We start from the raw sequence: 12,467 nt of genomic DNA on the forward strand, positions 1-12,467 counted from the left end.
AAAATGATATAATAGAAAAGGGAAAATGAAAGTTAACTGGATAAAATGAGTGCTATAAAAAAGACGCTGAAGAGCACTCTTGGGTGTGTTTTGAGAAGGGGAAAAAGAACCCAAGAAGTTGCCTGACACTCATATTGGAAAATCAAAAGTTAGTCTTAAACTTCTTTGTTTTTGTGAAATGGTAATCAAAAAGATTGTATTTTGGAGATTCACAGGTGTGGCTACTTGAAAGTGCTGTCTAGAAATTGATATTACAGCAGCTTGTTTGGTGTTTAGGGGTGTTTTTTTTGTTGTTGTGGTTTGGATTATTATTTTGTTGGGGTTTGTATGTTGTTGTTGTTGTTGTTATTTTCCCCTCCAAATGTAGCATATTTGCTTTTGCTGATCTGTGGTTTGATTTTTGTTTGTTTTCCTGTCTTGTTAATGTAGCAGGGAAGGTAGAAGTTCTTTATAGGCCTGTTGCAGTGGGAATATTTATTTCAGGGAGGGGTACCAGAGACATTGTGTTGCTGGCGTTAACAATCGCAATGTTTGTGAGGAAAGACACCCGGGAGGTGCCACAGGCGGTGCCCCAGCCTGCAGGCGCTCCCTGCGGCGGGACAGTGCGAAGGGGGCGTCTCCCGAGCACGGGGAGGGCTCGCTGACCCCGTGCGGAGAAGGGTGAAGGTTCAGGGACAGCACGGGCCAGTGGTGCTGCGAGGGTGTATGTGTAACCCTGGCCAAGGTCCGTTCCTCTCTGATGGACAGGAGAGGGGCCGTGGCCAGAAGCGCAGCAGGGCTGGCTGCAGCCATGGCATGCAGGCTGCCCCTCTGGGATTGTCATGAAGCGGATAAACACCCAGGGTGATGTTTGGCCCTTTCCACGCAACTTCCCCTGCAGGCGGTGCAGGAGGCCGGGTGTGCACGTGGGCCGAGAAAGGGCGAGGCGCTGGGCTCTGCCGAGCGGCGCTGCCGGGCGCGGACCGCAGCCCTTCGCGGGCAGGGCTGCCCTGCCCGCCATGACCGCCGCGGGCACCTGTGCCCTGCCCCGGGGCGGTGCTGCCCCGCGGGGCGTGCCCGCCCACCTGGGCGTTGCTGCCCGGGCTGCCGGCTCCGCCTCCTCCCGAGCTCCGCTCCCTTCCACTCCGGGACTGCGGGGAGCCGGGGGAAGGCGGTGGCGGTGCGGACACCATGGCTCGTGTGCTGAGCCGGGACCCGGTGGACATTGAGGTACCCACTCGCCCTGCCGGGACGTGCGGCTGTCGCTTGCGGGGAGGGGGCTGTGCCCGGCGGCGGCGCCCGGGCTGGGAGCGCCCGGCAAACTTTGAGGGCGCCGGGGTTGTTCCCCCCCGGGCAGCGCAGCCCGGGTGGCAGCGCCGGACGCGCCGCTCCGGCTGCCCCCGTGTGCCCTCCTAGCCCCGCAGAGCGCCCGGCCGAGGGGTGTGTGGGGGGCGGCTCCTCCCTCCTCCTGTCGCTCCCCGGGGAAGTCGAGGGCAGGGCGGTCTCTTGGCGCTGGCAGAGTTGCTACTCGGGGGCCGTGACCTGATGAGCCCTGGGCGGCCTCACGCTGCCAGCCAGTGTTGTCTGTCCCGCAGCCGCCCATGGGCCAGCGGGACCTCAGCTCTTCGCTATCCCACCACAGGCCAGGCTGAGCTCACGGGCTGCGTTCAGTCCCCTCGGAGTGGAACAATTGCCTGGAAGGCTGAGCAGGATGGCAGGCAGAGTAGTGCCCGTGCTGTAGGTGCCTTTGTGTGCCTGTGCCACTCACTGTTTCTGTGACATTCCTTGCCACAGATCTGGCTGGAATCTTGGAAGGAGGATCCAGGCATGCCCTGGTGCAAGGGAGAGCTGAGGTGGACTGTGTCCAAGGCTACTGCAGTGGAACACGTGATGAACTCCTGCCTATGTTAGCCAGGTTGTATGGTCGGGCTTCAAGGTAGCTCTTTCCCACCTTTCACAGGAGCTCGCATGTGGCTGTAAACTTCAGCTCTTTATGAAGAGTCTAGTGAAACAAAAGCGGCAATAAACCAACTTTTAGTTGATAGTCTTGCCCTTGCCTGACAACTTTTTGTTGTGATACACCTTGAAGTGTAAGATACTAAGTTTAGGGTAGGCTATTGCAGCTCATGTAGGGCCCAGTTGTAATACATGAATGTGCACAGCAGCAGCTTGAACACACCTCTAGGTCAGTTGTAACTGAATTTTATCATTAAGTCTCATATTGAGATTTTGTGTCCAGTCCATTTATTAACTTTTCAAACCATGTCTAATATCCAGAAATGGAATGGTCAGGAAGAATGAACTATCATAGAAGTCTTCCTGGCAGTTAGGGAGGAACTGTGGTCTGAAAGCAGTACTGTCTGTCTTCTACCAGCTCACTGTTTTCAGAGCAGCCAATCTGGGTTTTTTCAAGTGTTGAAGTTAATTTTTCTATGGCAATGGATTGATTTTAGTTGTACAGATTTTTTTGAATACTTTTCTCAAAGGTTTTTAATTCAAAATATTCTTTGTATTACATTGTTTTGCATTTCTAGGTATATATGACTTAGATTCAAAGAACAATATTATGATAAGATTGTGTGTTGCTAATAGTATGTAGTGCTACATGATTTAGAAAACTAATTGATGGCTTTTGAAAAGGCTAGTGTTTGCTTTACTGCAAATAGAAACTTTGGTCAGTATCTCCCTGTGTTTTTGTTTTCAGCAGTTATTTAAACTAGCAAGGAAATCAAGGCAGTCTACTTCTTACCGAATGTATTGTCCTTTCCCCATCTGTTTGAATAAATTTAGTCATTGTATCATTTGTCTCTCAGATGAATATATCAGTAATTGCTGATAATCTAACTGCAGCCTCTGTGATTTTGTTGTTGTTTTTCTCCCCCTATATAGGACTTTTTTGGGGGGGGCAAGGGAGAGAGGAGATATATTTTATCTTTGCCTTTGAAGTAGGGACAGTGTGTGTTAGCTAAGCCTATCATTGTAGGTGAATATTCTCACTAATTTGTTGAGTGGGGTGGTTTATTAACATGAGCACTGGCAGCACAGCTTGGATATTTTGGTCACTTTCTTGGCTACAGTATAAAAACTGAACAAATGATTTAATGAAACTTAATGATTAGTGTCTCAAATTCAAGTTCATATAATTAAAATATTAAATATGATCTTTGAAGTCCAGGTGCTACTTGATAATTTATTTAAATAGTTAAGGCTGGATAAAAAGACATGTCATTAGTTAAAGAGGAGCTGAGAATCTGTGCTAGAAGTAGCTAAATCACAGCCAGTTCTCCAAGTTATTTTACAAAATAAAAATTCCAGGAAGCTGTCCCTGAGGAATCTTGTCCCCCTTGTCTGGCCTAGCCAGCAGCTTCAGCCTCTGGACCTAACTGAAGCAGATAAAGAAATTAGAGATAATCATGTTCTAAAAGTCTACTTTCTGTATTGTGGAAGATTAGGTTTATTGTGATTTCAATTTATGATCTCCAATTTTATTTTTTTAACACTAGAACTGACACAAAAATAACCCCAAAATACCAAAACAGAACAATTCTTCCTCTCACCTCAACTACTGCCAGCTCCCCAAACCCCAACACTGCCCTTTTTTAATACAGTCAACTGTCAAAATGTGCTGCTAATATTTCTTGGATGCAAATACTCTAAGCAAAAGGAAAGAAAGCCTGTTCAAAAATAGCTATGTGTTAAAGTACCTACCTTGGATGTATAGTACAAGGACTTGCCTTGGATTTTTATTCATTGCCTCTCTAAATCTTTATAAGAATTTTTGAAATCTACATTATGAGAGCAGCATTTCCTTTCTAACTTATGATGTGAAACTATGTTAAATGTATGTTCAAGATCCAAAGAATATTTACAGACTTCATGTAAACTTCCTGATGATACTTTGGGAAAGAAAGTCTTCCTTTTTTTGCCGCCTTTTTTTTTTTTTACCTGATTCATTACTATCATTGCATGTAAACCATATGTAATTATATCTATTGCAGTCTTCAGGCCTCTTTGAAGAATTAAATTGTCAAATCAAGTACTTGGAAATTAATAAATGGCAAAACTATGAAGGGTTAAGTAGAATCTTGAATGACATTATTGAGTACTGTACTCTGTGTGCTGCATTTTCCTGACTGCACTCCAGTGTTTTCTCTGCAGGCTCTCTAGTAGTCTCATTTGGTGATGTTTGAGTCATGAACACTTTATAATCTGGCAATAATCTTTTCCATCCAGGGTACAGCTAGTGAAAGTAGGTGTCCCAGACTTCCTTGGTTAGGGCTGCTTCTCAGAAGAGCAGAGATGCTTTGCCCCACTGTCACAAACCTGAAACACTGACAGTAAATTAAAACCTATCCCCCCAACATAACTTAGCATGAAATAGTGTTTTCAGTCTTACAGTAGGTAGAGAGTATGTTGGCACTTCATGGATCTCACCTTCCTTCTGTATCATCTGTTGCATGTTTAAAGGGGAGTTGGGTGTTGATGAATGGGTAATTCTCTGCTGGAGTAGCAGCTGGGTACCTCAAATGCTGTGGCAGCTGTTTCAATCCCAGCACTGATGCCAGAATTGAGAATAAAGTGAAAGGCATGAAGGGCTAGAGCCATGTTCTGAAATTGCAATCTGGGAATTGTCTGAGAATTAGACGAGGTAACTTTGTGTCACTTTCACTTATAATACCATGAACATCGTCACTATAACTATGTCAAGTTTCCTCTTAATTTAGCTTCAGAAAGCATCGATGGCTCTTACGTCATTTATTTTTATTTTAGAAGTTATAAAATTAATCCAAGTAGCTTTATTTGGTGTTACTTTAGAAAGCTAATATGTGCTGTGCTTCTTTTACACTGTACTCTTACTTCTGTGGTGATGTAATCCACAGATATAAATAAATTGCTATTGCCTATTGTGAATAAAAACTTTACAAACAGCATTAGCTTCAGGGTGCAGAGGAATATTTTTAAGGACCAAATTGTGCCCATTGGGTGCTGACCTTAGTGAGGAGACAGGAGTTCCACAGTGCCTAGTAGGCATGTGTTGGTTGATTTTGAGTTCCTTCAGCAGCAAGTCATAAACTGCTGTCTGAAGGCCACTAATGAATTTGGAATGAAGCTATAGGCTATTTGAGCATCTCACTAAGGGTATAGATAGCCCATCTGAACTCAAAGGATTCTGCTGGTTCCAGGATCAGTTAGGGACAAAGAACTTCTTATGCTTCCTGCAGCATGTAAAGGCCACTAGGGAAGCGCTCCTATGCCTCGAGGAAACCTTGTTGTACAACCTGCAGCTTCCATGCCATTTGAAGTAGCTGGTTTGATAGCAGTGCTGGTTCTTCATTCCCTGGGACATATACCTAGCAGGTGCTACAAAGTGTGGGCTATGACAACTAGGTAAGCAAGTTCCACTTGTCAAGTTTATTCTTCTCCCAGTACAAATGGATAAGAACAGTGAAAGACTGCAGGTAGAAATGTATATCTGAGAGCTAAGCTTGGTGTACTCGAAGGGGGATGCAGGACAGGGATTGAAAAAAAGAGAGTACTGTAAAAACACAAGAAACCTTCAGAAAGATAGCAGGGAATTCTACTAGTCAGCATGGCTCACAAAGCTGTCAGGCAAAAGTTATATGAATAAATAGCTGAAGCTAGCTGTCTTTGATTTAAGCTGAACTTTTATTTTTAAAAATCCCAATTATTCCAGTGTCTCTCTCTATTGGAGATACCTGTTAGTTGTTCAGAGTCCCATAATGAACCTTTAATATGTAGAATGTTTTTATACTATTGCTTTATACCTTGTCATGATGATCAGATGGCTGTTCCAGATTCATGGTTGTGTCATCCTAGGGTCATTTCACAAACAATCAGTAAGAAAACAAAACTTCCTGTTTAGCTGTTTTTGTTTAATGAATTTTCAAGCCTTTTCACTGTTTGAGGTTTTATTGTAGTAAACCCTTTGCTGAGGGAAACAGCAATTATAGCATGATTGCTAAGACCTAGTGGAAGATTATGGGTCCACAATTACTGTGTCTGTCTTAGAGAATTGAACAATATGATTTACTTACCAGGTTAAAATTTGATCCAGCAAGTAAGAAGAAAAGTCTTCTGTATGAAATGTTTTTTCTTTTCATGTTTTAAATGCAAATTCTGTTAATGCTCAAGTAGTTGTGTACAGTCTTGCCTCCACTGCCGATAGTCTGTGAGACTGTAGCACTGAAATTCAGTCAAGTCCTCCAAAATAATTATGTTGGGGGAAAAAAAAGACTTGTGCTTTTCCTTTTCCTTCAACTTTTGAGTTTTAATGTTACGTATGAGTTCGACTTCTAATTTTTTCACATTCTTAAAATTCTACTCTTTTTTAAGGTCTTTCAAATGAGCACTGCTATTCCCACCTCTTCTCATGCCTGGGATTTATGAGTAGTCCCTGTGGTTAGCAACGCTGAAAATGAGAAGGAACTTAAAGTCATTTTTCTTTTAGTTAGGGAAATGTATTTCATGATGATTTTATGTTGCAGACCAAACTTGAATTTTATTCTTTCCTCTGCTTAGTGTTATGTCTTCAAAGAAAGTAAAACTTCATGTCAAAATAGGAAGCTGGGATCCATAAGGCAGGATTTTGCCCATTAGCTATGAGGAGTGAAGTGGTGCAGGGCAATCATTTGAGCTGCATTTGAAGGGTTGCAGTTTTAGCAGCAGGACAGATCTTACACGCTTTTCACTGCAGCCCAGAGAGGTGTGCTGTTCCGATGGACTGTGATTTGCTTGGACCCAGATTGCTTAGCTCTCTTCATCCTACCAGCCAGTGTGTGCATGGGGCAGTTTGTGCTACCCGAAGACACAAACTGCTGCTTTTAAATTTAACACTTTCAAAATATTCCACTTTCCATCCCGTTCTATAACATTTTGCCAGTGTCAGTAAAATGACCCAGGGAACACAAACGTCACTGTCACTGAGTTGGGAACGCACTTCTATTTAAAATATTGAGAAAAGCTGAGACTCCTGGTGGCTGCGGGCAAGCTGGATTGAATATGTCCTGTTTGTTCTGGCTATGCTAACCCTTTGACAGCACAGAGTTCAAATCAAAAACTGCTTTCTCTCCCTCCCTTGTTGCCTGGCAACCTCCCTCCTCTTATTAGCATATGATTTCTATTCCTTTTTTTATTTCATCAGTACACTGTTACACACTCTGCTCCCTGCCCTGTGCTGTTGCCTTTGAGAAGAGCAGGATTTGTGCCTTTATATAAGACTTCAGCAAGTATGTGATTTGGCAAAGAAATCAAACATTTGGGGTTAGGAAACCCTTGGCCATAAATGCCTTATCAGAAGCTCAGAGGGTGGTGTTTGTGTGGGCATGTTTTTCAAAGTCTTTTCATTTTCATTTGCTGTCATTTTTATACTAAGGGTAGAATTCTTGAAGATCAGCACACCATAAATCTCTAGCACCTTTACTTGTGCAGAGCATCAGTTTGTGAAATGTGCCAACAGAGACTGGCTACCCAGATCTTGGAGGGCATTTTGTCCTCTTGGTCTGTATGCAGTTCAAATTCAAGGCCATAATTCAAAATGTAAATTTTTAAAAAGTCAGGTATATCCAGGTCAAATTGTGATTGGGGAAGAAAACAACTAAAGAAGTAAGTGGAAGAATTGAACTGGTTTTCTTCTCATAATAAGGTTTTTTAGACATAAGAACATCTAAACTGGCCAGGTCTACTCTTTTGTGAAATAACAGGTGATTCAGACAGGGTTTAAAGTTTAACTTTATGAGTAGGAAAAACCAAAACCATTTTAGACTCTTGCAACTATAACAAAATACCCCATTTTTGTTGTTGCATATGCCAAGAAACATAGCATTCAAGTGAGCAAACTTCTCTAAATGTAATAAGAAAAAAACAACAGTAACCACAAATATTAGAAGACACAGTGAGGGGTAATGCCAAAGCAAGTACATTTGGGGACTATGTAGATCAAGATATATAAAGGAGTTTTTTCTTAATATTATCCAAATAATGAATTGCAAATTAAATAACCTATTTTTTCATCATCCTTGTTTTCTTATACTATGCACTGAGTTCGGCAATTTCACTTTGTTCCTCTGTCAAAATACTTAAACTGTCCTATAAAACATATTTGTGTTCTTTCGTTGGTCATAGATGTCTCTCTAAGCCAATGTGGAATTTTGAGTGTTTTTAGGTGTTGCAGAGATTTCACCATTTGAAATTAGAGTAAACCCATCTATAAAAGTATTTTTTTTAATAATGGTTTTAATATTTATACATATATTTTCAGAAAGCATTATTAGTGTGATAAATATTAATATATGTGATATCTCCATTTTAGTTGTAAATTTAAAGTGATGAACACAATGAAGTCCTTGAAATGCCAAACCTTTCATCTCTGCTCAAGCCAAGGTTCAGTTTTATTTTCAGTATGACATTTGCTGCCTGAAGTGTTACAAGTGACTTGACCTTAAAATTATGTTTACTTTAGTTCATTGAAATGGTTGGCCTTTCCAGTTCAGCTTGACACCAATAGTGCAAATGGGAGAAGGTAGACATGCTTGCCTGTGACTCTATTTGAAAGCAAATTAAAAAGTTATTTAGGCAATGAATCTAAATGTATCCATTTAGATGGGGTGGTAGTCGTCAGTTAAAGGCAGTCATGGTGCATTCTGACATTTTAATTTCAGGTTCAAGAACAATTATATATGTAATTAAGGAGAGAAGTGTCCAGGCAGCCAAACTGATTCACGTCTGGTTGGTGTGTGCATGTGGGGTTTTTTTAATAGATGTACCTGTGGGTACCACTTTGAGACTGTAGAAATGAGGTATGAAAATTGAAACCTGCTTTGAGAGTTTGATGTTAGTTAATATGTTCTTCCTAAGGATGCTCCTCTTTCAAGTATTAGTCATACATGCAATATCGTTAGATTTATGCTTATTATGGTGCTTGGACTCTGCGCTGTTTTCAGATAGGTTGTTGTGGTATGTACTTTATTTTTTAATATATTGCTGCACACTTGCCTTGGTTCTTTGTTGTGGTTTTAACTGTGCTCTGAGAGGCCTTATTTAAATCAAAGCTTCTGTTGGAATGAACAGTCGTGTATGAGACATTTGACCAATATGGAATGAATGAAGCAGGCTGCTGTGTAGGAGATGCATCACTGAAAATTGGGCTTTCCTGAGATGGGGTTGTTTTGTTGTGCTGTACAGTCTGCATGGGGCTGTCTACCCAGCCTTGAGAGAGGACCTCATACTGCCCAGTTGCATACCTGTCAGTTGGTTAAGAAATGATAATATGGTGTTCTGAAGGAAGCCGTTTGCAGTCTTGGGATGAAAGGACAGAAGGCAGAATATGTGCTTCTGGCTGTGGAGAAAAATGCTGTTAAATATGTGGAGGGATCTAGAGGGAAGGAGAAATAAAAAATGCCTTGCAAGCAAGCTATTGCTGAGTTTAATAATCACAGCATTTTTCTGTACATTCATTGCATTGTTAACATCTATACTAACATCTTGCTCATTATCAAATGCTTGGGTTTGCTTTGATTGTCAAGGGCATTCTATGAAACCCAGTTCTATTCTGGTCTTAACAATAAGCTGACTACCCTTCCATCCAGGCATGTCTGGCATCCATGCAAAACTCCAGAATTCATTTGTGAATATAGGTAAAGTGTTAGAATAGGTTATTAAAAATGTAGACCCATAATGTGAGTAAAGAAGATTGGAAGTATAAAGAGAGGTTTTACACCTGGAAGTTATTATAGTTATTTAGATTGAGTGAGAATAATAACCTATTGTTTTCTAAGATGTATGACACATTTATGAAAAACCTTGAAGGATAAATGGATCTTTTTAGTATGCTACTTCCACAAAAGACTCTATGAATAAAATAATAGTGAGAGAACTCTCAGTGGATGCTGAATACTGCTAATTGATGAAATTATTACTTATTACAGTGCAACTGAACTCTGCTTAGAAACACTATTTTCAGTATGATTTTTTGAAAATGACAGCTGAAATGTAAGAGGCTTTGTATTGAAAGTGAATAGTGATAATTTCTTGATATCTTTGAAATTAAGGATATTTCAATGACAGTTAAAACTGAGAAAAGTGATTTTTTTTTAAAGTGCTTAGACCATGGAATATCACTATGGAAATAAAATGAAGTTTTCTAAATTCAATAAAGTAGGCTTAATGTGGATTTATGAGGCATTTTAAAAATAACTTTATATATTTTATAATAAAGCACTCAATTATTTGTGTCAGCACTTTTCATATTATGTCACATGTTAGGGTTAAAAATTATGTTTGTGAGGTAGGGTGTAGCATTCACATTAAGGAAAACTCTGATTCTCAATTAAATCAGTATTGAAGTAGTACTGTGACTTACTGCTCAGAGCAAAAATGGGAATGAGTACCAAATTTCCCCTTGGTTTAGTATTGATGAAATTAAAGCCTGCTGTCCTTAGTGTGTCTAGTTAGGTCTATATACTAACTCTTAAGGATTGTTATCAGTAAATGGTGTGAGGATCTGTGCTCAAAATATCTGTGTATTATAATATTTTGAAATATAATTACAGGTGAATATGAGGGCTGATTTTAACCTTAACAAGTCTGTTCATCAGTCCTAGAGGTATATCACCCTGATAATCTTGGCAGTCTTCAGAATCAGAGGAACAAAGTAGGCTTTTGCAAATTGATGCACACGTGTGTGTGTATGGATGTGTGCTGATAACGGGAACACAAGATGGGGTATTGGAGGTGGTTCCCAGAATTATTCTCCTTCCATTTTAAAGCTTTGGCTGATATTGCCCTTTTTTCAGTTTCAATTGAAAATGCGAAATTTAAAAGATTTTAGTAAGCTCCAACATAGCTTTTCAAAACAGATGGAAGTGAGAAAGTGCTAAAAGAATTGTGAAGAAAAAAAAAGCAAACAAGATAACCACAACAGAAGCTGTTCTAGAATGCTGGTGATAAAATGCAGAAATGAAATGAATACAGAACAGAAAAAAAATATTATCTCTTCTCAAAATATCTGCAGTCTGACTAAAATGTCAGCAGTCAGCAGTAATGAATACTATTGACTACTGAAGGGTTGGTTCTCTTTCGTTAGGATAGGATATGATAAGAAATAGTTTCCAGAAGACTAGAGTAAGAACTGCTTCATAAGTAAAGCAGAGTAGCATGCATGCTGCTAAATCTTGGCACCAGGTGAGGAGATAAGATGAATTAATTGAGTAGTATTTACCTCAAAAGCAAAGTTAGATAGTTTTTAACTCCCAGCATAATGTTCTCTTTGCACTTAATTAACGAGCCCTTCATGAAAAATACATAAGCAGTCTTGAGAGTTGGGTCAAAATTCTTCTAGTGCTGAAGCAGTGTTCTTACCATGTTTGCTTTCTGATTTGCTTTTATTATCTTAACTGAACAGCTAATCAGTTCAACTTCATCCAGCTTTGCTGTCCATCCTGTGCAGCATAAGGTAGGAATAGGGGGATAAAAGTCCTCTTGTTCCAAGGAGACTCCAGTGACAATTAGACTATTATACAAAAGTGTTTGTTCTTGTAATTACCTGTGACTCTCCCCCTTTTTCTCCCTGTTTTAAGTGAAAACTAGGGAAGTCATGCATTTGAGTAGAGGTAAGTGTTTAAACTTAGGTAATTTCAGGCTGAGAACCATCATCCTAGAGGTATTCCTGTGAAAGGCTGCCAATTGATGTAAGTCCAGGAGGGTGAGAGAGAACAACTGTTGTGGTTGTGTATCTCATGTCTGTTCTGTGTTTTGTCACACTCAGCTAGTGTGCCCTGCTTGGCATACTGGCAGCAGTGAATCCCTTCCTCAGGTGCTGTAAGAAGCAGCTCAATTGGGCACGCAGCTTACACTTCTGGAGTTAGTCACTTGCCTTACTTACAGCATTCACTGATATGTGATTGTAGGCCTTTGCTCAGGAAAAGGGAGTAAACAATAGCTAAAAGAAGAGCTGGTTTAAAGTCAAGTGGAAGGAGGTCAACAAGACTTGGCAATGTGTGCCTTCAGCTCAGGAAGCCAACATTATTGTGGGCAGCATCAAAAGAAGTGTGGCCAGCAGGTTGAAGGTGATTCTCCTGCTCCACTCTGCCTTTGTGAGACTCCACCTAGAGTACTGCACACAGCTCTGCAGTCCCCAACATGGAAGGGATGTGGACCTGTTAGAGTGCATCCAGAGGAGAGCCAGAAAAATGATCAGAGGGCTGGAGGACCTTTTGTATGAAGACAGGCTGAGAGAGGTAGGGTTCAGAAGAGACCTTAGAGCAGTCTTTTAGTACCTAAAGCAGGCCTACAAGAAAGCTGGAGAAGGACTTTACAAGGGCATGTAGCATTAAGGCAAGGGGATTTGGCTTTAAACTGAAAGAGGGTAGGTTTAGATGAGGTATTAGGAAGGAATATGAGGGTGATGAGGCACTGGAACAGGTTTCTCAGAGAAGCTGTGGATGCCCTGAAAGTGTTCAAGGTTGGATGGG

At 40.9% G+C, this 12,467-nt stretch overlaps 1 protein-coding gene across 1 annotated transcript in view; it reads left to right on the forward strand.

Moving 5' to 3' along the window:
- Window positions 1–1,026: 1,026 nt before the first annotated feature.
- The window catches only part of DPYD (dihydropyrimidine dehydrogenase), a 343,167-nt gene continuing 331,726 nt past the window's right edge, over window positions 1,027–12,467 (forward strand). The window contains exon 1 of the mRNA XM_071565407.1: window positions 1,027–1,209. Within this exon, the coding sequence (XP_071421508.1) occupies window positions 1,171–1,209 (39 nt within the window). The 5' untranslated portion in view covers window positions 1,027–1,170. The remainder of the gene's footprint in view (window positions 1,210–12,467) is intronic.

This window comes from Pithys albifrons, chromosome 10, assembly GCF_047495875.1.
Source record: "Pithys albifrons albifrons isolate INPA30051 chromosome 10, PitAlb_v1, whole genome shotgun sequence".
NCBI classification, from domain to species: Eukaryota; Metazoa; Chordata; class Aves; order Passeriformes; family Thamnophilidae; genus Pithys; species Pithys albifrons.